General features: G+C 31.9%; 2 protein-coding genes across 5 annotated transcripts in view; both read right to left on the bottom strand.

The window, feature by feature from the left end:
* LOC130450481 (uncharacterized) overlaps positions 1–25276 on the bottom strand; it is a 247827-nt gene that overhangs the window by 46155 nt on the left and 176396 nt on the right. The gene's annotated exons all lie outside the window — the stretch shown is intronic.
* The window catches only part of LOC130450484 (uncharacterized), a 35650-nt gene that overhangs the window by 7592 nt on the left and 2782 nt on the right, over positions 1–25276 (bottom strand). The window contains exon 2 of the mRNA XM_056788884.1: positions 8522–8730. Within this exon, the coding sequence (XP_056644862.1) occupies positions 8522–8723 (202 nt within the window). The 5' untranslated portion in view covers positions 8724–8730. The remainder of the gene's footprint in view (positions 1–8521; positions 8731–25276) is intronic.

The raw sequence follows: 25276 nt of genomic DNA, 5'->3' as shown, positions 1-25276 counted from the left end.
CAGGGATGTTGGATTTCGGCATTCGGCATCAATCACTCGCACTCCGAATGAACGAAAAATGAAACGTATAAACACGAAGAAAACGTTCAGTCGAGTTTGTTTGACGACATATTCGAGGAAATGAGCGAATAAAGTTCATTTTTTTGTCATTTTGTGTGTGTCTTGTGAGCGTGGAATGAAAAAAAAGAGAACATTCACTGAGTGATCATTCATCCAAATGAACCGAAAAGTGAACCGACTGATATCACGTTAAGAGACTGTTACAAATAAGTTAAGGGAGGAACCTTTTGTTGAAGTACCGATTAGGACGGCATTATGGAACTGGCAGTAAATTTATATTTATAAATCTGTAATTAGAGGGTGTAGATTATTATAAAGTATGTGGACAATTATAAACAAATAAAAATTGTATTTAAGAACACGAAATCGGTTAATGATCATTTCTTTGAATTTTCAAATTAATATTTAATGACTTGAAAATAATTATTCCGATTTACGTAGTCCATTATCGTTAATTAGAGTTCAATATTATAGAGCAATGAAATAGAATGGGTTCTTATTTGGACTATATGAATTCATGGTATAAGAGATACAATTATGGGGGCTAGTCTGTTTTACCGCGGGTAGTGAAGAGGTAGCACAATAAACAAAGTTTATTGTGCTACCTTGTGCCTTAAATTTACTACAATACATCTACTAAACCACATATACAAAAATATATGCATCGAAAGAATAAACTAGGTTTTTGGTTTTTCACAAAGTATAATTTTCACAGGTATATCGGGGAGGATTAATTTAATTGTGTGCTATTTGGAATTTTACTGGATCAGGTATCAGTCAGTCAGGTGTAGATCGATTATCGTTTTATTGAGGGAATTTTTTAGGAGAAATGTTTGCCTGAAGTAAGTATTTGTTAATGTGAGTACACATGATCGCCACACAGTCTTCACCAAATTATGAGTTTTCTCACCGTATTGATACTGAGATAAAAGTTAGAACAGAATTAACCTCAAAATATTTTCTAAGTACATAATCCCTTAATAACACTAAGTCATAACATAATTCGGGTTCTACATCAATAGAGGCGAAGCCAGTGACCAATTTTAGGTGGTCATTTCAAAAGTCATGAAACTTTTCACAGTTAAACCTTATTACCTACAGATGCTGAAAAGCCACTTCTGGCAGCCCTATGTGGCCGGGATGAACTACCCTAAATTCTGTAGGTATTAAGGTTTGACTTTTGAAATAACCACCACAAAGTAGACCCAAAACATTACAAGAATAAAATCTTGTGATCTGCGAAAAAATTGAAATTGTTTTTGATGAATCAAACTATAATTTCGCGTTTGACAAGAAGTATTCCGTCGTCTTGTGTTCAAAAAGTAAACTGACTAAACTTATATTTGAGAGTGATCACATTCGATTATCAAATGCTGATCCTGAACATTTATTATCGTCAATCAGAGAAAGGTATTGACCATAATATTGACCGTAACAAGGCCGTAACCTGGGTCAGGTCGGTTTTGCACAAATGCGCAAAATGCTTTAGATTTAATGCCTTCAACTCCTATAATGGGTTTATCAGCTATGGAGGGATTTTTGAAGTGTTAGGTGTAGACTATACAGGTCCGTTATACATTAAAGACGAAAAGGGTTGAGATGAAAAATTAGTAAAATAACATGTTTGTTCAATTGTATGTTTCACTACCAAAGCTATCCACTTCGAATTAGTTACCGATACGACTATCGATTCATTTATATTCACTTTACGAAGATTTGTGGACAAGCACTTTCCTAAGTGCATATATTCGGACAAAGGATCATGTTTTGTAGGCGCTACAAACGAACTGAGGTGCTTTTTTAGCAAAAAGATTAATTGAACCAGGTCTCTATCTCAGAAAACAAAAAATGGCATTTTAATCCACCCACTTTCCTCATTTTAAGACTTAAGAACCACAAAATATTGAATTATGTTATGTAAAACATCTTATTTGTCATAAATATAAAAATTTGGTAACTAATCATATACAATCCCCTTATTTAAATCAAACCAACGTTTCTTCATATCAAATTTATGTACAAATTAGAATAATAACAGATATTAAATATTACAATTGGATTGTTTTTGAATACGAGTTTATGTAATATAGTTCCTATATTTTTTAAATAATTTTTTTTAATAAATTTGTGGGTGTACTTGACGTGTGACGTCAATCCATTGTTAACTTCATATTATCAAGTAGCTTGATGGACATTCATTAAAACTAATGATCGAATGATGTCATTGTTTAATGGGTTACAGATAAATATTTGAATATGGTCGTCCTTCTCTCGTGTAACAAAAAAATTGGAGCGGCGGTCAATTGAACTTTAAAAATAGAATCATGATTTATTATTGCCTGTTAAATATTTTATTCGATTTAATTTTATGATAATATAAATTATACATGATAATTTTAAAAATTGCAGACTGATTTATACCGTAAATGATGAACGAATCAAAAAATTGTTCACACCAAACCATCTTTTTTCCAAGATATTAAAATATTGGTAAATAAGTTCTCGTAATACGTTTGTGGCGAGGTACAATTTTGTTTCAGATGACAATGCGGAAGGTTTACTTGGGAGAGATTTGTTGATATTAGGCTAAGCGCAATTTTTTAGATTTAAATGTAGATTCAAAACGAGATACGAGTGTGGCTATTTACCGAAAAAATTTTTACTGTTTTGCTTTAAATCTGCAAACCATTTTCATGCGATTTTGGAGTTTGCCGATCTCAGTCGTCATCACGTCGGGAGCGTTTCTAAACTACCTGTTTTTTTTTTCGACATTAAAATTTAAATTATCTTATGAAACACGACATGAAGGAACGCGTAGTATATCCCAAATGTAATCAGAAATAGTCTGTGTGAAATCAACTGAGGTCGCGTATTTTTAATCAGAAAAGTTGGTTACTCCTATGCGAAACTTCCACATTCTGAGGTAGATGAGACTTTCGGCCAAGTAAGCAAGCAAAGGTACCTGAACATTTATCGAGAAGTCTGTGAAGTTCACGCAAACAAAGTTATCCATGGAAGTTCCATACAGAAATGAAGTTTAAAAATAACCAATCTTGCGTCCACGATTTGGTTACAAAATTGTTAGAAAAATCTAGTCTGTCAAAATTACTCACGATTTCGTATAAGTTAAGCGAATAGGAACATCTTCCACTTATATGAACATGGGGAGTCATTACTAGATCGAATCGTAATTGGTGACAAAACAACGGTGAGATACGTCTATTGCGAGACAAACTTACAGTGTAGAACTTGTTATAAACAGCCTACGATATGTTTGTAAACCTTGTCATAAAGCAAGATTATGGCGACTGTCTTATGGGATGTCTGTTTCCAATTGATTTTCTCGAACGTTTAACAGGAGCCGAGTAGTTTAAAATAAACGCCGGGGAAACTTGACTTCCAAGTTTTTTTTGATGAAATTGGTCAAACCAAAACTCTTTGATTGGATTATTTTTCTTCATTCCTTTTATATTCTCGATCTAGTTTCTAGTGATATCAACTTTCCTTCGACGAATAGATTTTTAACAGTAAGGTGAGAAGTCACGGATGTGCGTCATTTGGTGACTGCGATTACATTACATCTATGCTAAATGGTTGTTTCCGAGCGATATATAATCTGTTTTCGTAAAGAGATGTCACGTAATCATTTGCTTCTCATTGGAACAAATATATGAAATCCAACGCGTATAAAGCTGCTAAGTCCCAACATATTTGTTCAAATATGTGAAAGAGGGTCATATTTATGCTTAAGCTTGAATTGAGAAATACAAAGGTGACATTCAATCAAAGTTGAACTTTTGTAATTGAGCTAAACCACATACTTCATTTTGGTGATAAAATTCTCACCTCTCTCAACATTTCATTACATACTTTATCTCGTTCCAATGCCCCTTTTGGAGGGTTTCACCACATTTTATCTATATTTTCCATCGTCTTGGTCTAGTGTTATGGATTTAATCGAGATACGTTGTATCCATTCGATCTTGTCCTGTGCCTTTCCTTTCGATCTTTCGATACCAAACTTTCTGCCTTCACCTCTTCTATCCAATTCTTCTCTGTTCGGTTTCATCTTTTCTCTTCTCCAACTCTCCAAGAATTTTTTGGGTATTTTCTAAGTAATCCTTTGGGATCTAATTTTTTCTCAATATTTTCTTCTCACAGGCTTACAGCTTCTTTGCAAGTTCTTTTGATAATATCCGTAGTTGTGGGAAACGAATAGATTTTGCTGATCTTGATAATATTTTGGAATTTAACGCTGCTTTTATGGCTCCTGTTGTCTTGATTCCCTTTGGAATCATATTTTCTAACTCTCGAATTTCTGTATTTTTGTTTTTATTTGTTACCCCCGGATATTCGAATTGGGTTACCTCTTTAAGGCAGCATTCTTTTCCATTGTATATTTTTATTGATAAATTGCTCATTGGTCTTTGCGAGTTCCCTTCCAATACCATATATTTGGTTTTTTGTTCATTTACGAGGATGGTCCCAGAAGAACCTGGCCCAACAATAAAAACACAAATTTTGAAAAAAATATATTTATTTTCCAACGTAATCTCCTTTTAGCTACACTTTTTCCAGAGGTGTTCAATAAATTTGATACCCTTTTTATAATAAGAATCAACTAGTTCTTCGAAATAGCCATTAAATTAACATCACCATCATTGGTGAAAAAATTTTGAACACCGAGACATAGTTTCAAGTCTAAAAATAGAAAATAATCCGAGGGGGCTAAATCTGGCAAATAAGGTGTATGAGGTAGCAATTCAAGTTTTAATTCATTAATTTTGTCCATTGCAATAACGGATTTGTAATTTCGTGCATTGTCTTGATGACACAATACTCTTTTAGCCAAATGCTGCCGTTTTTGCTTCATTTATTCGCTTTGGACCCGATTCTCCCTCTTCAGTTAATGGTTTTTATTGTTCTTTTGTTTCAGGTGTGAAGTGATGGACCCACGTTTCATCTATTGTTACGAAATGGCGTGAAAATTCGGCTTTTCTGTGAAACATTGTCAAAAACTACATCTTCACGACATTTTTTTTGTTCCATTGTGAACAAACGTGGCACCCATCTTGCATATAGCTTTTTCATGTCCAAATTTTCAGTAAATATGCGATGCACTTTTGGAAATGCCTACTATTTCTACTAGTTCGCACACTTTTAGCCGACTACCATCCAGTACCGTTTTGTGGATTTTCTTCAACATTTTTGAAGTCGTCACCTCTTTTGGTCGACTGCTGGTCTTCGCAGGTTGTGTGGCCTCGTTTAAACTCGGCTACCAAATATTATACTGTTGATAACGAAGGAGCAGTCTCACTGAAAACCTTCACTATTAATGGCTGTCAAGCAAATACTAAATAACGTGGCGTCTTCATAGTTGAAAAGTATGCTGTACATATTGTGTCCTTTCTAATACTGCGGCATTTTTCAAGCAACTAACGCCATCTCTAGGTCAAAACAGGTACTTCTGGGACCATCCTCCTATATATAGAGTATTTACTTTTGCTCTTGCTTCTAACCTACCTAGGACGTTTTGGATTAATATTTTTAGTCTAGTTAATACTGGCGTCAAATATTATATGTTGAACAAAGACGACGAGCATGGGTTACCTTGATTTAATGATTCATTATTTATAAATTAAAAAGCAATAATTTTTGTTTCAATAGAATCATCCATTTCTAACCAGTCATATAATAAAATGGTAATGATTCACCATTAAGGTTAAAAGGACAAAAATTATGAGTATACAGTTGAATGAGAATCTATGGTGATAGCGTAAGTAGAAATGTATCAAAATTGTAAGAATGTACGAGTGTATGACAAATGGAGTACAACCGTTTTATTTCATAAATTCTCTTCATTGTGTTAAATTTGTCGACTTTTTGTTTTCTCTACATGTTCTCTTACTTTTTTCATACTATTCTTGAACCACAGAACGTAGAATTTTCGAATTTATACATCAACAAAATGTCACCAACTAGGTAAATATATTAAATCAAGTCAATACTAATAAACTAGGTGTGGCTATTAAATAACGACATCGATGATATAACATATTGTAACGTTTTTCGTATTTATTTACATTACACTCTTTTTATTCGTGGGGTGAATTAATAAACACTATCTCTTACGTTCTTAATTTATTCACACACTATACCATACACTTAACTTATAATAATTTACTTATAAATATCACTAAAATAATTTCTGCGATTACTTTTACTGATTCGTTCTTTTTACTACTAAACCAACTACGTTTACACATTTATATACCTAAATAAAATTCTAGAACACAAAACAAAAGACTTCTGATATATTATTTACATTTATTTATCACCTTCAATATATAACCCTTCTTTATCCCTACGAATCTTCCATTGTACGAAAGAGTGCAGGAAGTCCTCTTCTGTCAGTACCTTCAAGGTGTGCGACGCTTTTTCTTTCACAGCTTTAACAGACTCAAAAGTTGTTCCTTTCAATGCAGGTTTGATTCGTCACACATTATTAACATGTTTAATAAGTTTGAGTCATTTTCAATTGCATTCAAATATTTTCACGAGCTTCAACATCCTCTTATCTTGAAAACGATTCAACCACTTAAAAACATGTGGACACGACTAACATTCATTGCCATACATTTGTTTTAATAAATTATAAGTTTGAGTTGGAGTTTTTCCAAGTTTCAAGTGCAATTTCACAACAATCTACTGCTCTATTTTTATGGCTACACAAAAATACAGCGCCTATACAAACGAAGGCAACAGCTTCTATGGTTTGTCTATAGACACGGTAGATATTGCATTCGAAACAGCAGACTTCGGGCTATACAGCTGACAGTTGTTGATCTTTAGCACATGCGTACTTTTTCTGTAGCAGCGCTAATCTCGTTACTTAGCCACACCACATAATATTTGATTTAATAGTTCCGAACTAGATAGGCGTCACAATAAATAATAAAACAATCGAAATAGTTGAACTGGAAGTTAAATTATAGGAGAAATTTTAGTAATGGTTGTATTCAAAAGCAAAATGTAAATAGAATGCAACAGAAAATAAAAATTCAGTTGATAAATAATAGACAAAAAGAAGAAAAAAGTAAAGTGCAATGAGAAGACAACAGTTTTATGAGAAAAACTCAAATACGTGACAAACAGCATAATAATTAGTATATCCTATTCACAATTCTAGTAGATTAGGAATGAGGACATGATATTAATTTTTTTAGGTAACTATAGACAAAATCTGACATATATGATCAAATTTGACCAGCACTGACCCAAGAAAAAATAAAATTTTTACGTATTTTAATAAAAATGTTTATTATAGCCTTTGAAATAAAGTCCTTTGGAGCCAATATAAGGTCGCAAACACTTAATCCAATGTTAACAATTGTAAGACTCGGCTGAGATGACTTCCAGTACCCCAAGTCAATTACTTTTTATGGCTCATAGCGCGTTGTCCGAAAAGGATGTTTCAGTTTGACAATCTCGCTGGAATGTGACGAAGCATTATCGTGGTGAAAATTTCATGATTGACTGTCTACAAATCCGGTCGTTTACGATAAATTGTTCTACGTAAATACCTCAATATTGCCAAGTAGTATTCTTTATTGATCGTTTGACCCTCTGGACTAAATTCATGGGAAATCACAACACGATAATGGAATAAAACAATGACTCTTATTTCGATTTTCTATCAATTTTTACGTGATTTTTTCGGTTCCGGCTCATTTTTGGAGCGATTTGATTTTTGAACAGTTTCGACTTCATATTCATAAATCTACGTTTCTCTGACTAGTAATAAGACGTTTGAAGAATGTAAGATCCTAAACTAAGTTGTCTTTTGCAATCTCTACTCGACGTTGTTTTTGCAATAGATTCAAATCTACCATTCACACGTTTCATATCCAAAACATTAGGCAAAATATGTTGATTCGACACATAAGTGATGTTCAGAACCTCTGTTATATCTCGTATACTGACGCGACGATTTTCGAACACCATTTCCTCAAATTTTTTGATGATAACGTCGTTAACAGTGGTGGATGAAAGACTCGCATGAGATACGTTTTCGACAATTTCATTGCACGACTACCACTGAATGCATTGCAACAATAAAATAGTTACGTTCGAGATAAAGTAGACTATACTTCTCCAAAATTTTCAACGATTTCGTACACGTAATTCTATTCAAAAAACGAAATTTCTAGCAAACTCGTTGCTCAACATGTTTCTTTACAGTCAATATCGCCAGACAAATTTTTCTAATCGTCCACAAATAGCTGACACACACTAATTGAAATATGGTGCTCACACTTTGCACGAACAGAAAAAAAAATTGTACCAATTCAATACAAAAAAGTTAGTGATTCTATATAAGCGCGAAGTTTGAATGCATCAGTTCGGGTCAAATTTGATGAGACCATGTACATATACGCTTTGTACTATTTAAAATATTTACCTCCACACCTTCGAATTATATTTCCTTCAAAGTCAAAAACGCATGGCGATGGAGAACAACGTATTTCTGGTGAATTTAGTTGATTCAGTTTCTTTTCAGGTATTCGTAGAAAGTCATTACTGATGTTATCAATCCTAGAACCGTTCACATCTTTCAAGACCGTTTTTTGGGACGATTTGTACATATCGTTCACTTTGGACATCTTCTTTCTATTAAAAACGAGTTAAGTAAAGTCATTGGGGTATGACATATTTTCTTATTACTATTTTTGATAGCTGGATATGCATTTATATAGAAATTATTAAAAAAATATGGATTTATTTACATTATTAATGCTGAATGTAAAATCATAGTATCTGGTTTACTAATAAAAATTTTGTGATACTGTTCAGGTTTTGTTAAAGAGTGAGTGAACAAAACTATGCTTCATTTAATAATAACAAATATTATAATAATACAAAGTGTCCTACGACGAATTAAAACTATCTATATATGGCAAAATACTTATAGTAAAATCATGAAAATTTCTACATTTGGGTTTTCGGATACGATCTTTTTAGATAAAATATTTTCAAAGATGGCCGACTTCCAGTTCTACCGGAAGTCAAATGTAACTTTGTTATTTTCAATAGAACACCCTATATATTAATACATTTTTGAAATTAACGCAAAATTTTAGTATACTTTTGTCTAAAAACTTTTTTCGAAAAATGCTTTTTTGCTATACTTTTTGAGTTATTAATCAAATCAAACCAAATTGTATTTACTAATTGCAACTTTTAGTCGTTTATGAGATATTTAAGGTTTTAAATTATCATTGCAATTTTTAACAAGTTTTAATTTTTTAATGTATACTTTTAGTAGGCTTTGTAATAAATCACACTTACTCAACTTTTATTAGTCAATTGTTGATATTTTCAAAAATCTTTAAAATGTCTCGTTCTAAATTTAATAACGAACAAATAAAATTTAGACCATACCTGCATCTCTAAAAATTTACAGAAAACATTTAATACCTAGATAAGGGTAAGGTTTAGGTGTAGGAAGGTAAACATGAGTTTGCCTTATTTTTTACCCTTGAATGTATTAAAATAGAAAAAACCGGGTGGTTCTATTTTAAAAAATTAAGAAATTTTATATTTTTGAAGTTAAACTTTGAATACTTCTTATACACACCCTGTATAAAATGAAAAATTTTTCAGCATAGATTCAAATACATCTGACCTTGCTAAAAGCAACTGAATAGAAACCATTTTCATATCTTTAAGGGTTTTCTCGTAAAAAAATAATTTATAAGGGTCTGCAACGATCAAATTTAAAAAAAAATTAATAACCCAATACATTTTTCGTAAAAAGCTTTTGCACAAAAGTATACTAAAATTCTACGTAGATTTCAAAAATGTATTAATATACAGGGTGTTCTTCCGGTAGAACTGGAAGTCGGCCATCTTTGAAAATATTTTATTTAAAAAGATCGTATCCGAAAACCCAAACGTAGAAATGTTCATGATTTTACTATAAATATTTTGCCATAAATAGATAGTTTCAACTGGTAGTGGGGCACACTGTATATAAATAGCAGAAAATTATAACTACAATGTGATTATAGTATATTCAATTTTAGTTAATTTAAAACATTCGAAGGTATGAGTATATGAAATATAAATCGAAGGTAGTCTGGTAGGTATCCTATATGTTATTACAACAAATATTGAAATTGAAAATATTTTGAGGCAGAGAAAGAAAGCAATATGATGTTATAAGCAATTACTTGATCAAGTGATTTCGTAATTTTCACTGATTCAAAGAATTATTGTATCATACTTTACATATTATAAGTAACAAGATATATTACATTCAGAAATCTTGCACACGAATATTTTCTTACTAATATTCAAGTACGATACTGTGCCTTAATTGACTGAGGTCTTATAAAATTTATGCCGTTTTGTTTTAGCCGTACATGTATTTTCGCCATTTTGGTTCATAGTAGATACTTTTATGTACTAAGAAAACTATAGTTATATGTACTGAGAAAGTTGTAACTTTTATTTACTAATAAACTCATAGCTTTAATATCAATATTTTCTTGTGTGTGTCGTGTTTGAACTGGAGTAATTTGACCATATCTATATGATTTCAACTTTGTAGGTAAATCGGAAAAATATATCAGGGTTGTATAACTCTCATTCTGATATATACACCAAAATTTGTATTTGAGCTCCTAATTGTTATTTTTCTATTAAGGTAAGTACAGAGATAAGAGAGAAGTGAATGATGTAATCAGAACATTACTTAGACGTAAATAAGTTATACGAGGGTTGATTTGGAAAATTTCCCCCCTTCCACTTGAAGATGTCAGCCCTCATCAGTATAAGTTGGAATATTTATATTCGCGCACGCGTTGAGAGATTATCTCTAAAATTTCAGCCATTCAGTAAATCAATATTTATTTTTGAAAAGCAACACGTCTACGCAAATGGGAGATGAGTTACATACTTTTTATGAAGACTTCACCATGAGTTACGATCGTAAAACTTTAGGCAGATGAATTCAAACGTAGCTGTATCAACATGGTACTAGACAATCGTTGTATTAAAATTTGAGAGATGAGGTTATCGGTGTATGAAAAGAATGCATTTCGGATATACTCACTAAAGGATAATGCATTCGAGTAAATACAGTAGAACCTCTATAACTCGAACTCCAAGGAAAAGGCAAAAAAATTCGAGTTAGGAAGTTTTCAAGGATTTCGAATTAGGTAACAACTGGTTTCGACTTAGGGAGGGAGGGGGGTAGCAGATAGGAAAACATCAATTACATACACATACAAATTCAAATTACATAGATAATAAACATATTTGTTTAAAAAAAAGTCATTTATTTTTTTGCTTTAAATAATATTGGTCTTTATCTATAGCATTACCTAGAATACAAAGAGCAGCAAATTCTACCTCTGAGTTGTTTGATCAATAAAATTACGTAACATATTTAGTGCTGTTCTCGCCTCTCTAATGGAAACCGATCGGTGTCATGTTACATTATTTAGATCTTCTGTGTCATCTTCATTTATTTCATTGTACCGAGATGCTGAATTAAGGATCACTTCGTCCGATAATATTCCAGCAGTCATTACTTCATGGTCACATGATGTAATAGAAACATCGAAACATACCGTAGGCTCTACCGTATCCCATGGTTCAGGAGGTTATAGAGAAATATCTTCAACTTATTCTTCGATTAATGACTAAGGAAAGCCACAGTGAGCAAAACAGTTTTTTATAGTAGTAGCAGTCACGTTTTGCCAAGCTTTATCAGTAATTCGCATTGCTTGTAATACATCTATGTGAGAATCTTCACTTTCATATTTTGAGACATATACCTAACAATGTCTTCAAGATTTAATGACCTTTATGATGCCCTGATCCATCGGTTGCAATTTTGATGTGTTGTTAAGAGATAAAACCTCGACTGTTATTGAATTCACGTATATCGTTGTGTGCTATGCAATTATCAAGGGATAATAGGATCTTTCTTTTTTCTCTAGCCAAGTAAAAGTGAGAGTTTTTCTGTACCTGTTATGTTTGCAGCAAGTGAAATTATTAAACATCCCTTGTTATACTTCCCATCATGGCATTTATGATTTCTGAAAGTTAGAGTTTCATCAGGAAGACATTTATCTACATTGAAGATGTCTTCAGGCTCGTAATCACGTAATTAACCTATCAGTTTTTCGCTGGTCCATTTGTTGCAAGTTGCAAGATTTTCACTTACACTTTCCCTACAAACTTTTTTAAAAACAAAGTCATGCCTACGCTTAAACTTTTACAGCCATCCATTGCTTGCTTTGAAATCATCAAATCCTAAAGACGAATACATTTTAGCTTTTTCTTATAACAATGGCCTAGTAATGCTTATATCTTCATTGCGACCACTTTAATAAGCCGTCTTTTCCACGAAAAACTTTGATCACTCCCAACATTTTTTATTTCATCTTCTTCATTCTTCATGATCGTCGAAAAATTGTTCCTAAACAATTTTCTTTTTTTGACTAGGCAATCTTCACTGCTTCGAGCACCACTCAAGGTTTTTAATTTATGTTTCACACTCATTGCTTATCAATTTCTTCACGTGGAGGTCAAAATAAATGTGAATTTCCGTCCCAACTAAGTCTAAATTTTACAATCACCAACAGGAGATCTGACATTAGCTATAAACTCCATTACTATTTCATAGAATTGATAATCTAAATGAGATACTTACGCACAGTATTTATTTTATATTCGAGATACAGAGGTCCATGTTTATTTATTCGAGTTATGGAGGGAAAATATGTATAGAAACAGCTTCTAGCCTGAATTGCCTTGGTACTTCTGTCGCAGTGTCTTTGTTCGCCCTAGCACAAGTAGGATCTCCAGACTTTGAGAACGACACCAACTTTGGAGTAGCTCTTCCACTAGGTCAAATTCCAGGATTTCTTATGTTTTGATAAATCAGTTGTAGAGGATCTGAGGGTATGACTGAAGCAATTTGGTTTTATCCCTATTCCACAGGTTCCACCACCAATCAAAATTATAGTGCCTAACTCGCGTTTCGATAACAAAGTTATCGTCTTCAAAGACTGAGTTTATCTTCAGTTATTGAAGCGCGCGTCAGACGGTGTCATTTGGATTTTGGTGTAGTGGTGGTGTAAACAGTGTATTCGGGATAAAACACCTTGTATAATGAAAAATGGGCGAAATAGTTCCAATTTTGGGGTGAAAGTCAAAAAGAAATATCTGCATAAATATATATCGATTAACGAACCGAACCGAATTTGATAAAAACCACATAATTTCGAAAATTATTCAAATATAATAAGAAATATAATGTTTCATTTTTTTTATTCTAGTTTGGGAAAGCGAGGAAAGTTTTAATTTCCGGCTTCTTGCCCAGAAAGGGAACATTTCATATCATATTATCGTATCACCACGTATAAAAGTTGAAAAATATCAATTTTTTTTCAAGTTAGATTTTACGCCTAATTTATGATAAAAATAAATTATCTGAAGATTATTACTTCAACTTATATAGAGTTAAAATTGTGCTTAAAAGGGAAGGGGGAGAAATATTCCTTCGAGTTTGGGAGGTTTTCGATTGATCGAGGTTCAACTTTTGTATTTCCTAGGCCGCATTGCCAAAATAAGTCGAATGATTTTGTGCATCGATTCATAACTGTGAATGAAACCTAGATTTGCTAATGGAAAAACAGTCAAAACAATGGATTAGAAAGAGTTATCCTGCTCCAAAAAAGTCTAAAGTGGTTTCATAGACAATACCTGAGTGCGACCGATTTTTTAATATAGTCATGAGATTATGTTAATCGACTATCTTCAAGAAGAATGTGCTGACAAAGCACCTTTTCACCCTTTACTTATTACCTGGGCATTACTCTGAAATATAGGGGAGTCTTGTTTTGTCCCTCAAGCTAAAAAGAAAATTTGAAGTCCTAAGTCAGAGGAGAAATTACTGTCTATCTCCGTTCATTTCAAACCAAGAAAAATTCCAATCCCCCGAAATAATGTTCATCCACAAACCAACAAGTGATTGTTTGAAAGTTTCAGTATGAGGGATTATTAAATGTTTTACCAACGAGAAATTTGTTAAAATTAAAAAATGTTAACAAATATTGATTTATGAATTAATATTATTGTTAAATTAAAATATGCTAATGAATTAATTAGTTATTTAGGTATTTCTGTTATTTAATACTTATTTCATTTAAAAATATTGATAAGGAATAATCATTTTATCATAACACTCATATTGGAGCGTGATGCCGAATAATTAATGTTCGGGTTAGGTTATATCCTTCCAGCTGAAAATTTGTAAACTGATTGTAAATATACAGTAAATATAAAGTAAACCTGGTTAGCTGATACATTTACATAGGCAATAGATGCTTCCGCTTAACTCCTACGTAATCAAAGTATCAGCTGAGACATAGACCTCTGACTTATATATTTATTCACAGTTATATATATATACTATCTTCAATAAGATTTTTATTTGAGAGGAAATCACTGAAAGTATAAAGTTTTTTTCATTTTCCAGGCGCCGGCTGACGTATAATATAGGGTCCTTCACGACGAGGTGAATTGATATGTATATGGAAAAGTACTGCGACTAGTATTCTGAAAATTTACTTGCATGGGTTTTCCGAAATTCACGTTTCAGCTAAAATAATTTCAGTTTTCTGTAACTTCCGGTTATACCAGTGGACCTAAACTTCGTTATTTTAAGCGGAATGCTATGGTTTTTATTGAGTTTTTGAAATCTACACAAAATTTCAAAATAACTTCATATAAAACATAATAATATTATGTGAAATTTTAATTTAACTTTATATAAGGCATAGTATGCCTAAAGTCCACAATTTTTTAATTATTTCACATTTTCGAAATTTTTAGACACATACAGCCCTCCACTAAAAAAATTATATTTCTAAGTTTAAGTGAGTCAGGTCTAATATTTTTGGGATTTAGACAAATAACACTTACAGCTCTCAAATTCTGTGAAAACCTTGACAAAAATTTATATAAGGTGTTCAGAAAATGGTGCCGAATTTCGCTATCTAAAAACTTCGAAAACAATGTTTAAGCATTGCAAAAGTGTTCATCATCATATTTCACTTTGCTGGTAATATACGGGAAATGTGATAGGGTTATTATGCAACAACGCTTAACCGTCAAGCTGTTTTCATTGTGTTTGTTTGTTTGTTTGTTGATATGTTTGTTTGGTCGCTCCAGACAACCGACAATTAAAGTCCATGAAGATTTCAGTTTTCTCAAGTTTCTACAAAAAACGTTAATTTGAGATATATGAATTTACTAACGGAGTCCCCTTAATTCAAAGGGTAGAATCCAATGGTAAAGAGAAAATGGGGAAAGCCATTTGAAAAAATTAAGTTTTCGAAGTTTTTAGATAGCGAAATTCGGCACCATTTTCTGAACACCCTATATAAATTTTGGGCAAGGTTTTCATAGATTTTGAAAGCTGTAAGTGTTATTTGTCTAAATTTCAAAATATTAGACCTGACGCACTTAAACTTATTAATATAAATTTTTTAGTGGAGGGCTGCATGTGTCTAAAAATTTCAAAAATGTGAAATAATTAAAAAATTGTGAACTTTAGGCATATTATGCTTTATATGAAGTTATTTTGAAATTTTGCGCAGATTTCAAAAATTTAATAAAAACCATAGCATGCCTTTTAAAATAAGGAAATTTGGGTCCAATTTTCAGAATACTAGTCGCAGTACTTTCCCATATACATATCGATTCAGCTCGTCGTGAAGGATCCTGTACATAATAGTATATTCGGCTGAATGTTTTATTTTTTCGAGATTTTGGCATAGTTACAATTTCACAAATTTTTAGCTGAGAGAAAATGACTGAATTTCTTTTTCGTGCAGGGAGGCTACTGCCGCTAATCCCACCCACCGAGCCGCAGCTGACGTTCCCTAGGCTTTATTATACAAGTCTCTGATGCATTCTACTAATTTTCGTTCAAAAAGAACTTGATCGCGTATTTCTGTTGCAGGCTCCCGGACTATCAATTTTAGTACCATTAAGTCTCCACAAAAATTGGTTTTCAAAATACAGTACTTTACATTTGGCCACCCTGTACAAAAACCATTTTTTTGCATCACAACAAATAACAGTGTTAATTTTAAACATGGTTTCAAAATTTATCATTGATAGTAATGATGTTATTGCCTTAGAAAAGTTCCTTGTTTTTCTTTTCAAGGGAAAAAGTATCATCAGAAACATATTTCTATTCAATCTCTCAATTCCTACAACGTTTAAAATCAGCATTAAGCGAGTTTATACTTGGAAGTAACAAAACTTTATAGTTTATTTGAGAAAATATTATAATATAAATAAACTATTCTTTTTAATATTTCAATGTATGTTACGATCTGCAATTATGAAAATTGTCCACACTTGTTGCAAATAATTAGAGATACTGAGAATTCGTTAAGCACATGTCCCCTTTAGTTGGAACGTGATGTTTGTTAAATATTTTTCATTATTTAACGATAATACAAAGATCGTTTGAAAATATAATATGTTTAGTTGTAATTGAAATGGAATGTTTTATCTTACAAATGTTTTTAGATATTAAAATTCTAATGCAAGTTTTCTGACTAATAAAATATTTTATTACGGCATAAAAAACAGGATAAAAATAGCTGAAGTAATTTGTCATTTTAATAGAAACTTAACTTGCTAATATTTCCATTTTACAACGTTATTTCGAATAATTCCGGCAATCTGACTATATCGATCGTCGATCATAACATATTAACTTATTTCTTGAAATAGTACTTCCCCTATATATTTTCATATTATATATCTAATTCATAATATGATTTAAAAATAAGTTTCTAAATGATAATAGATCTATTATTAAAATTGTATTTCTTCGATTTTTTCAAATAATTTTTGAAAGATTGATAAAAAATTGACGTTTCGACTTTGTCTTTATCAAAATATGATATTGACACAGACAATTTGCGTATTTATATTAATCAATAGATCACCTACATAATGAACATCAAAATAAATTGTCAGTGTCAATATCGTTAGGTAATACTTCTTCTTCTTCTTCCTTCTTGTATGGTAGGTTTGAAACCTGTTTCTTCTTCAGTTTCAGCCTCCTGGATCCAGATTGTCAAACTCCGCCTGTATGAGCTCTGGGTGAATTGAATAGCGCAGTGGTTGTGTTGCCGGTCCCAAGCCCGGATAAAAGAGGAAGGTTAATGGACTAGGTTAGCACCCTACCCATCGTAAAACAGCAACATGCTCAAAACCCTAGCAGTAAGCCTCAAAGTTGGACTGATCACAAGTTACGTATTACAATACTTTTATTTGAAAGGCGTTATCCCAACCAATATAAATGCTGAAATAGATTGTACTCTGGGAGAGACTCCTCCTTTGTTATAAACAGTAAAATATTAGGTAACAGAGTTTAAGCGAGGCCATCCGTCCTGCGAAGACTAGCAGTCGACCAAAAGATGTGACGACTTCAGAAATGTTGAAGAAAATCCACAAAACGGTACTGGATGATCGTCGACTGAAAGTGCGCGAGCTAGCAGACATAGTAGACATTACAAAAAGTGCATCGCATATTAACTGAAAATTTGAATATGAGAAAGCTGTGCGCAAGATGGGTGCCGCGTTTGCTCACAATGGAACAAAAACAAAGTCGTGAATATGTTTCTATCGAGTGTTTGGCAATGTTTGACGTGATTCCATCACTTCACACCCGAAACAAAAGAGCAATAAAAACAATAGACGGAAAAGGGAGATCTGGCTCCAAAGAAAGCATTTGACTAAGAAGAAATTATTGATTCATCAAGACAATGCAATGCACATCTGATATTAAAATGACCAAAATTAATGAGAAGCTTATTGAACATCGCTAGGAAAAGGAGATTACGTTGAAAAATAAATATATTTTTTTCCAAAAATTTTTGGGTTTTTTTATTGGGCCAGGTAATTCAGGGACCATCCTCATACCCCTTCATATTTCCATTTCAAATCCCTTTAAAACTAACTATTAATTCACCTGTACAAGTTTTATCAAAAATATTGAATTGCATAATGTGTTTTTGTTTCTATTTCTTCTTTATTTAACCGTATTATTTCAATGAAATCGCATTTTACGGTATTATAAATAAAGTTGGTTATATAAACAATTTCTAATTATATGCAATTGTGCTACTGCTGCAAATTTGCAATTAAAAATGTAAATGTTTTCATCTCTTTTTCAACAAGATTAATGACACACGATCAAATATTTAAATAACAACAATCTACCAAAATTAAAACGCAGTAGATAAATGTCAACTTTATTAATGAGTGCAAATATAAATTGAACATATATGTAATGGACGAAATTAATTACCTATCTTTCGGAGTATAATTAATAAATTTTACCAATAACAACGCACCCGACCAAACTACGCAGTTGCACAATGGACCCGATACACTGAAAACCTGGCCAAAATTCTAAATTGTTAAGTGTTCAGGAATGCCGCAAAGCTTGATAAGTTTGCAAAAGGGATGCTTGGTCTGTAACGGGGTGCGATAAAATATACCTGAAACGTCCACCGTCACTTGAATGTGCAGTGCAGTGACTAAGTGTGTAAATCTAGAGAAGATTTTGTACTATTTATTTGTGTTTTGGATAAAGAAAAAACGATAAATAGCAAACTTTTTGTAGAGATACAAAATTAGTTACGACTAGTCACGTTTTAATTTTTTGTTTGAATGAAAACGTAGTATATCGAATCTGCTAAAAAATTAGCTCTTCTTTTGAAAATATCGTGATTTTTCTGTAACCGATATATGCGGTTATTCCACTTGGCAGCTTTTTCTTTAAAACCTAAGAATCTTTTCACCGTTTGGCAAGGGTAAAAATAATACGGAAGAATTTCATCATGTTCAGAATGTTGCCCGCAATCATTTGTTATCTGAAGAGTATGATGAAGAAACTTTAAAATCTGTGGAACTTTGCATTTATCAGCATGTTTCGCATTTTCGAAAAGGATAGCAAATCGCTAAAAAAATGGAAAAAAAGTTTCTGGGACAAAAGACTGCTTAGCTTAATGAACTGTTTTCATTACCTATTGCATATTTGCCTGATGAAACACCATCAACGTCTCGCATGATATGGCCCAAAGTAACTTTTGAAATCAGTAGCGAGAAGAATAAAAGGAGAAAAACCAAAGTTGTTAGGGCGCAACTTTCTAAGGAAGAATCAGCATTCAGAAATGAAGATTTGAAAGCATATCAGAGAAGCCACACTAGAAAATCGTCACGGCAATTCACTAATACAGATCTTTTTAGTATTTTACTAGTCTCACTCCATAAAGTTATTAATAGCTAGGAAGTTGCCACAGTAATGAAGGAAAACATTATCACCGAAAATCCTAGAGTTTTTAAAGCCACCTGATGAGGTAGAAAATATCTGTGACTCAATTATGTTCTTCTCGGAAGAAGAAAGTTCAACTGAATTCACAACGACTGATAGTGACGATAGTTTCGTCGCTACACATTCACATCCAATTTTCTGACCTGATTTTCAAGCAAAAAGTGCTAATATAATGATTTTTCAAAGTAATATTGGGTCTGTTCCAGCAGTATGCTCTGAAAATATTTCGAAAATTGCTACACTACGCATAACTTGACCGTTATTAATCAGTTTAAACAGAAATACGAGTTGATGATTTTTTTACAGATTTAATAACCCTACCTGCACATAACTCACATATAAATGATTTTACTGTATCAGAGAAGAAAACATATTGGTGTAAAAACTGAAAATGCGATTTTATTTATTGTCTCGAAATTGAATATCTTTTGATTGTATGATTTTTCATCATTGAAGAGTGACATTACTTCTGAGCATTGAAATTTATTCTTGAGAAGATTTCCTATTATAGTATGAGGATTTCCAATCAATGGCAACAATAGCTTCAAAAAATTTGATATCTGTGAAAATCCTTGTTTTTTTTAATTGGCCAAGTAGTCTCATGCTCTAGAAATATATATGACTCAAATTATACTAAATTAACGATAATGATAAATATGATAATAATAAATGATTGTTATATGATTATAATATTGAATCTAGAGAAAAAACGACCTCATAACCAATAAACAAAATAAATATACAAATGTGACATCTGAAACTGATTTTATTATTTCCTCCACTTTGGCAATTAAACATACGGCTTTGCTGATACTGTTCAAAAATGTGGTTCTATTAACCATAAAATACTCTATGAATTTCTCATCACTATATTGCTGAAGTGTTTCCTGGATGTAATTTTCATTTTTAGTGACTCGCCCTCAAATTCTTCTAGTAACAATTGCTTTCATAATTCTATTCAGTTTCACTGGACCATTAACTTTCTATCTCCAACTTGAAATATCTCAGATCCTAATACAACACGATCTACGATTTAAAATATGTGTTGACATAAGCGAATCTAAATGTTCCAAAATGCAAACAAAATATTTTTATCCATCTCGAGCAACCCCTGAACAAGTGTGGTGGAGCGTAAAATTTTTGTTTATAACTTGAAGTGTTACATCGAAACTTGTTTTGCTATATTTGAACACAAAACCACAATGTTAAAATTGGAAATAACATGTGAACCAATTGACGTTTGGAGTTCTGGGAACTGTCTGAAATACATGATTAGATTATTCTCAGTCAAATCTAAGAAATAATCCGGAATGCCGATGACATAATAATTTTGTACAAAGAAATTTATTTGGAACGATTGAAAGAATTAGTTATGTATTTAGTAACTAGCATTCATAGGAAAATTTGTGATGTTACAATTTTTTCTAACAATACGGATCAGAATTTTATTTCTCGACTTAAACTTCACTTATGATAGATAATATTTGAGGAGATGGACTTCGCAAGTAGCGTTCTGTAAAATTACTCTTGTTTGTATCACTTGGTAGATGAATAGTAGTTGTTTCTAATATCGAAAATAGTAAAGGAAGCGAATATGAAAGACTATCAGTGGATTGACAACCTTTGTTTTGCTTTCTGCAATTTGGGTCCTAAAAAAAATAGTTTTGACTTGAAACAACCTCCATTATTTATTATTACAGAGTTTAAAAAAATATATGTCCAACAACTATCTAGATACTTTCCTATTACTATGCTGTTTACCCTATTGCCATGACATGGCTGCACTTATTGCACACATTACCTGTTTCGCACTATTCACTTAATTTATCATTTTTTAATAGGTATCCATATCATCTAATAATATTTACAAAAAATCCAATACGTTTATAAACTTTTTACGTCTAGGTTGACTCGATTGTTGTCAATACTTATTAGAAAACTAAACTTATTATCAACAAAATGTATATTCTACGTGATAAAGTCGAGGTTGTTCCAAAATATTATATAATTAAATCCTATTGACGTATGTCTGAAAAATAATTTAAGCAAAACATATTCGTCCAGCATAGTAAACAGATAAATACTATTTTAATTGTAATATCAAGAGTTGTAGGTGATTATTTTTTTCTTCTTTTTCCTTTTGTCGTATCACTGACTCATAAGAACAGTCTTTAGAGTAAATAAATTATCACCATAGGTAGATTTTAATATTACGTCACATTTGTTAGTTTTTTTTAACTTAAAACAAAACTTGATGTTATTGCGTTGTAGATTAATGTTTTACGAGAAATTAACGAACGTTATAGTAAATTACTGACAAGTTGGAAATTTGTCACTGATTATCTACATTTTACATTATTACTGTTTTCCACTCGAAAAAATAATAAATTATTGTGTTTTTTTTCTCTGTAGCTATTGGTTTTGTGGAAAAAATTTGAGAATAAAAAATATTTGTAAATAAAACAAGGATTTTTAGTTATAATTTTTTATAAAACTTCATTTTGAAAAAAAAATTATATGAAACAAAGAAGGGCTATTAATTTTACCCCTGTATAATGTAACAGGAATATTGTGGTTAGTCCTTTGCGAGTACACGAAAATTACATAATTTCAAGTTTCTAGCTTTCCTGAAATTTTATAAAAAAATTGAAATTCAATTTTAATCAACACCTCTTAAGTCTTAAGTGTGATATCTCGGAAAGGCTGAGGAAATTTTGTTATAGAAAAACGCATATTAATTTTATACGAGCAAGCACCTCCTACATTTTGTCCCATCAATTAAGAAACACCCCGTATGTTGAGTAAGTATAACGATAGATTTCCAATTAATCGAATTAATTATTAGAAAATATTTTTGCCAAAGATGGGATTCGAAACAGAAGACGGAAAATAGATTTATTGTGATATTTTTAATATATTCAAAAAGACTAGGTTAATATTTCTTTAGAAAACTTTATAAGCTGGACTGCTGCTGCTATCCTTCATAGGATAAGAGTAAGATTTTGATAATAAAATCGATGATAAACTATCGTTCTACAAACATAGCATGGATCAGAAAATCACGGTAAGAAACACTTTTTTCTTGGAAAATCTCACTTTGTGAGGAAAATGTCAGTGAAAAATAAATGAGTTTTCCATGAATCGTAAGTACGTTTAACTCTTTGATTACTCTAGAAGGCAGGAATCAGAAAATTGGAAATATTATGGCGCAAGTAGTTACAATTTGTAGACACAAGCTTGCAAAAACTAAAAAAAGAAACAAAAATAACTAAATAAATATACAAATAAAATAAAATTTAAATATACAGAAGAAAACAGTAATAGGTAATAATTAGTAGATAAGTCCATAGCAAAAATTAAACCAGTATGCAGCATGTTCGGAATTAAATATTATCATTAGAATAGAAGTGGTTTACAGAATATAAGGCACTTTCCAGTAAATATGCCTTCAAATTATTGCGGAATGCGGGAAAAGATGATATCGATTTGATTTCAATTGGCAAGTGATTGTGCATTTTTTTGTATTGTGAAATATTGAGCCCTCAACTAATTCTGAACGTGGAGTAGGTAGGTAAACGTTGTACTCCGCGTTCCTAAGTGGATAGCTGTGCAACGACCTTTCTGAAATTAGAGAAGCGTGCTTACAAATTAGGCAAACGGATTCAAAGATAAATAAGGAAGGAGGAGTCAGAATTTTTAATCTTTTAAAGAAGTCCCTTCAGTGAGCCCTGCGGTTTAGTCCGAGTAAATATCTAACAACTTTATTTTGTAGTTTGAAGATTCGCTTAAATTGAGTCGCACCACACGTGTCCCAGAAGTAAAGGGCATATCAGAGATGCGACTCGATCAGTTCTTTGAAAACTGATCTCAGCGCAAAGCAGGAAAAGCTTTTTCGATAATATGTAACTTCCAATTCAAGGAATTGACCACAACAAGTCCTAAGAATTTTACAGATTCAACGACGTCAATGGTGGTGTTATATAAAAAGTGTTACTGAACCCGTATAAACCTTCGTTGTCAAAGTTATAAATCGAAAAACTACCAATTTTTGAGATTATTAGGCCAAAATTACCTTACAATAGTTTCGTAAAATATTCTTCATTATAAAAACTTTTTACAACGAGAGAAATATTTTAATTTTTAAAAAACAGTGTAATTGTAAATATGGTAATGATTTATTTTGTTATACTCGTATTTTTGGTGGTAGTAAGGAATAAATATTAGAGACTTTGTGAAGAAGATGTTGAATATTTCGAATTTCAAATGAACAAACAATATAAATCATGGGTTACTGATAAAGTTTCTTAGTTCTGTGTCGAGTCTTTAAGGTTTGAAAAAAAGAACAACTGCTTGGATTACTTCGGCATTCTTATAATCTGGATGGAGTCTAAGAATCATATTGATGGTTTTTTTACTTTTACGTAGTAGATGTCAAAAGGCTCCAAACGGAATCAAATGTGTTTTGAATAATCCTCATCGTGCCACACGTTTGAAAAGTAACTCGCATGCCCCCAGAAATAATGATGTTGCCAAAGTCACAGAAATCGGTACAGGCTATCAGTGAAAGTGAGTACAACGGTGATACATTTTCTCCAGTGTTATCCCCTTCAAATGATCGTAATCTCAGTTTATTAAAACAAGAATTTAAACTGTTAGTCTCCAGATTGCAAGAAAAAATTATTAATACCAACGGTAGAATAACAACATGTAGAACAACAGGAAGAGAGTTATTATCTTGTTTTGCTAAAAATCAAGAATTGGTGTACTGTAATGAAATCGCGAAGTTACTTTAGACATGCGTTTAAAAGAGTTCTGCACAATAAATTTTAATAAATTTCAATTGACCATTTAAAAAAACTCAAAGAAGAATATAAAAAATTTTTACTTGGTCAAGTTGATGCCCGAAATACAGATCACTTTTTTAGTAGTAAGAAACATCAAGCAGCAGCTGCCAAGAATACCAAAGGTAACCAATACAAGGAAGAAGAATAACAAATTAACGATACAAGGAAACGGGATGGAAATACCTTAATTCATTTGTATGTGGGATATTGGGAAAAGATGTTTGGCCTGTGAGAAAATATTTAACTTTCTGTGAAGCCAATGTAATAATGGAGCTGTTGGCAAGCAGAGAGAAAATCATACCTCGAGTATTAAATATGAAGTTTAGAATGATAAACCCATTTTTCAAAGAGTTAGACAAGAACAGATATTATTTTAATTACCTTTCTATCAAATTTCCGAAATTGATGAAAGATACAGATTTTATAAAAGTTACGACTGTTTCGGAAAGTAGAGCTTTAAGTTTTGAGTCGGTATTGAAAATTTCCTAAGTAACCATAAAGCACAAAATTATAAAGAAATTGTGCACAAAAAAATTCAACTCAAAAAACTTCATATTTGTTTTAAAAATTTTTTTCTGTGCTTACTTCGATGTATCTTGATTTTTCAAAACTGACTTTATAAACATCTAATAGTTTATTCTGAGTTTTCCGATGTTTGTTATGTAAAATAGAAAAGAAGATTGAAAACGAACGAGAGAATATTTGATATTTTTATAAATTGGGACCCTTAATATGACCAAAAGCTATCAACCAATCAATTTATTTTCCTACTATTTTGGTATGTCAATATCCCTTCATAGTTCAAAGTTGTGGGCGGCCAGGAAGCCGTTGAGCACATTCGCCTTCAGATATTTCCGTCGTGCCCCACTTGACGTTACCAAAGGCCGATGTCATTTGAGAAACTGCTCAGGCGCTTTGGTTTGAACCCTTT

The sequence above is a fragment of the Diorhabda sublineata genome, chromosome 11 (assembly GCF_026230105.1).
Source record: "Diorhabda sublineata isolate icDioSubl1.1 chromosome 11, icDioSubl1.1, whole genome shotgun sequence".
Classification (NCBI taxonomy): domain Eukaryota; kingdom Metazoa; phylum Arthropoda; class Insecta; order Coleoptera; family Chrysomelidae; genus Diorhabda; species Diorhabda sublineata.
Note: the sequence above shows the minus strand (reverse complement) of the source record. Positions and strands in the feature narration are given on the sequence as shown.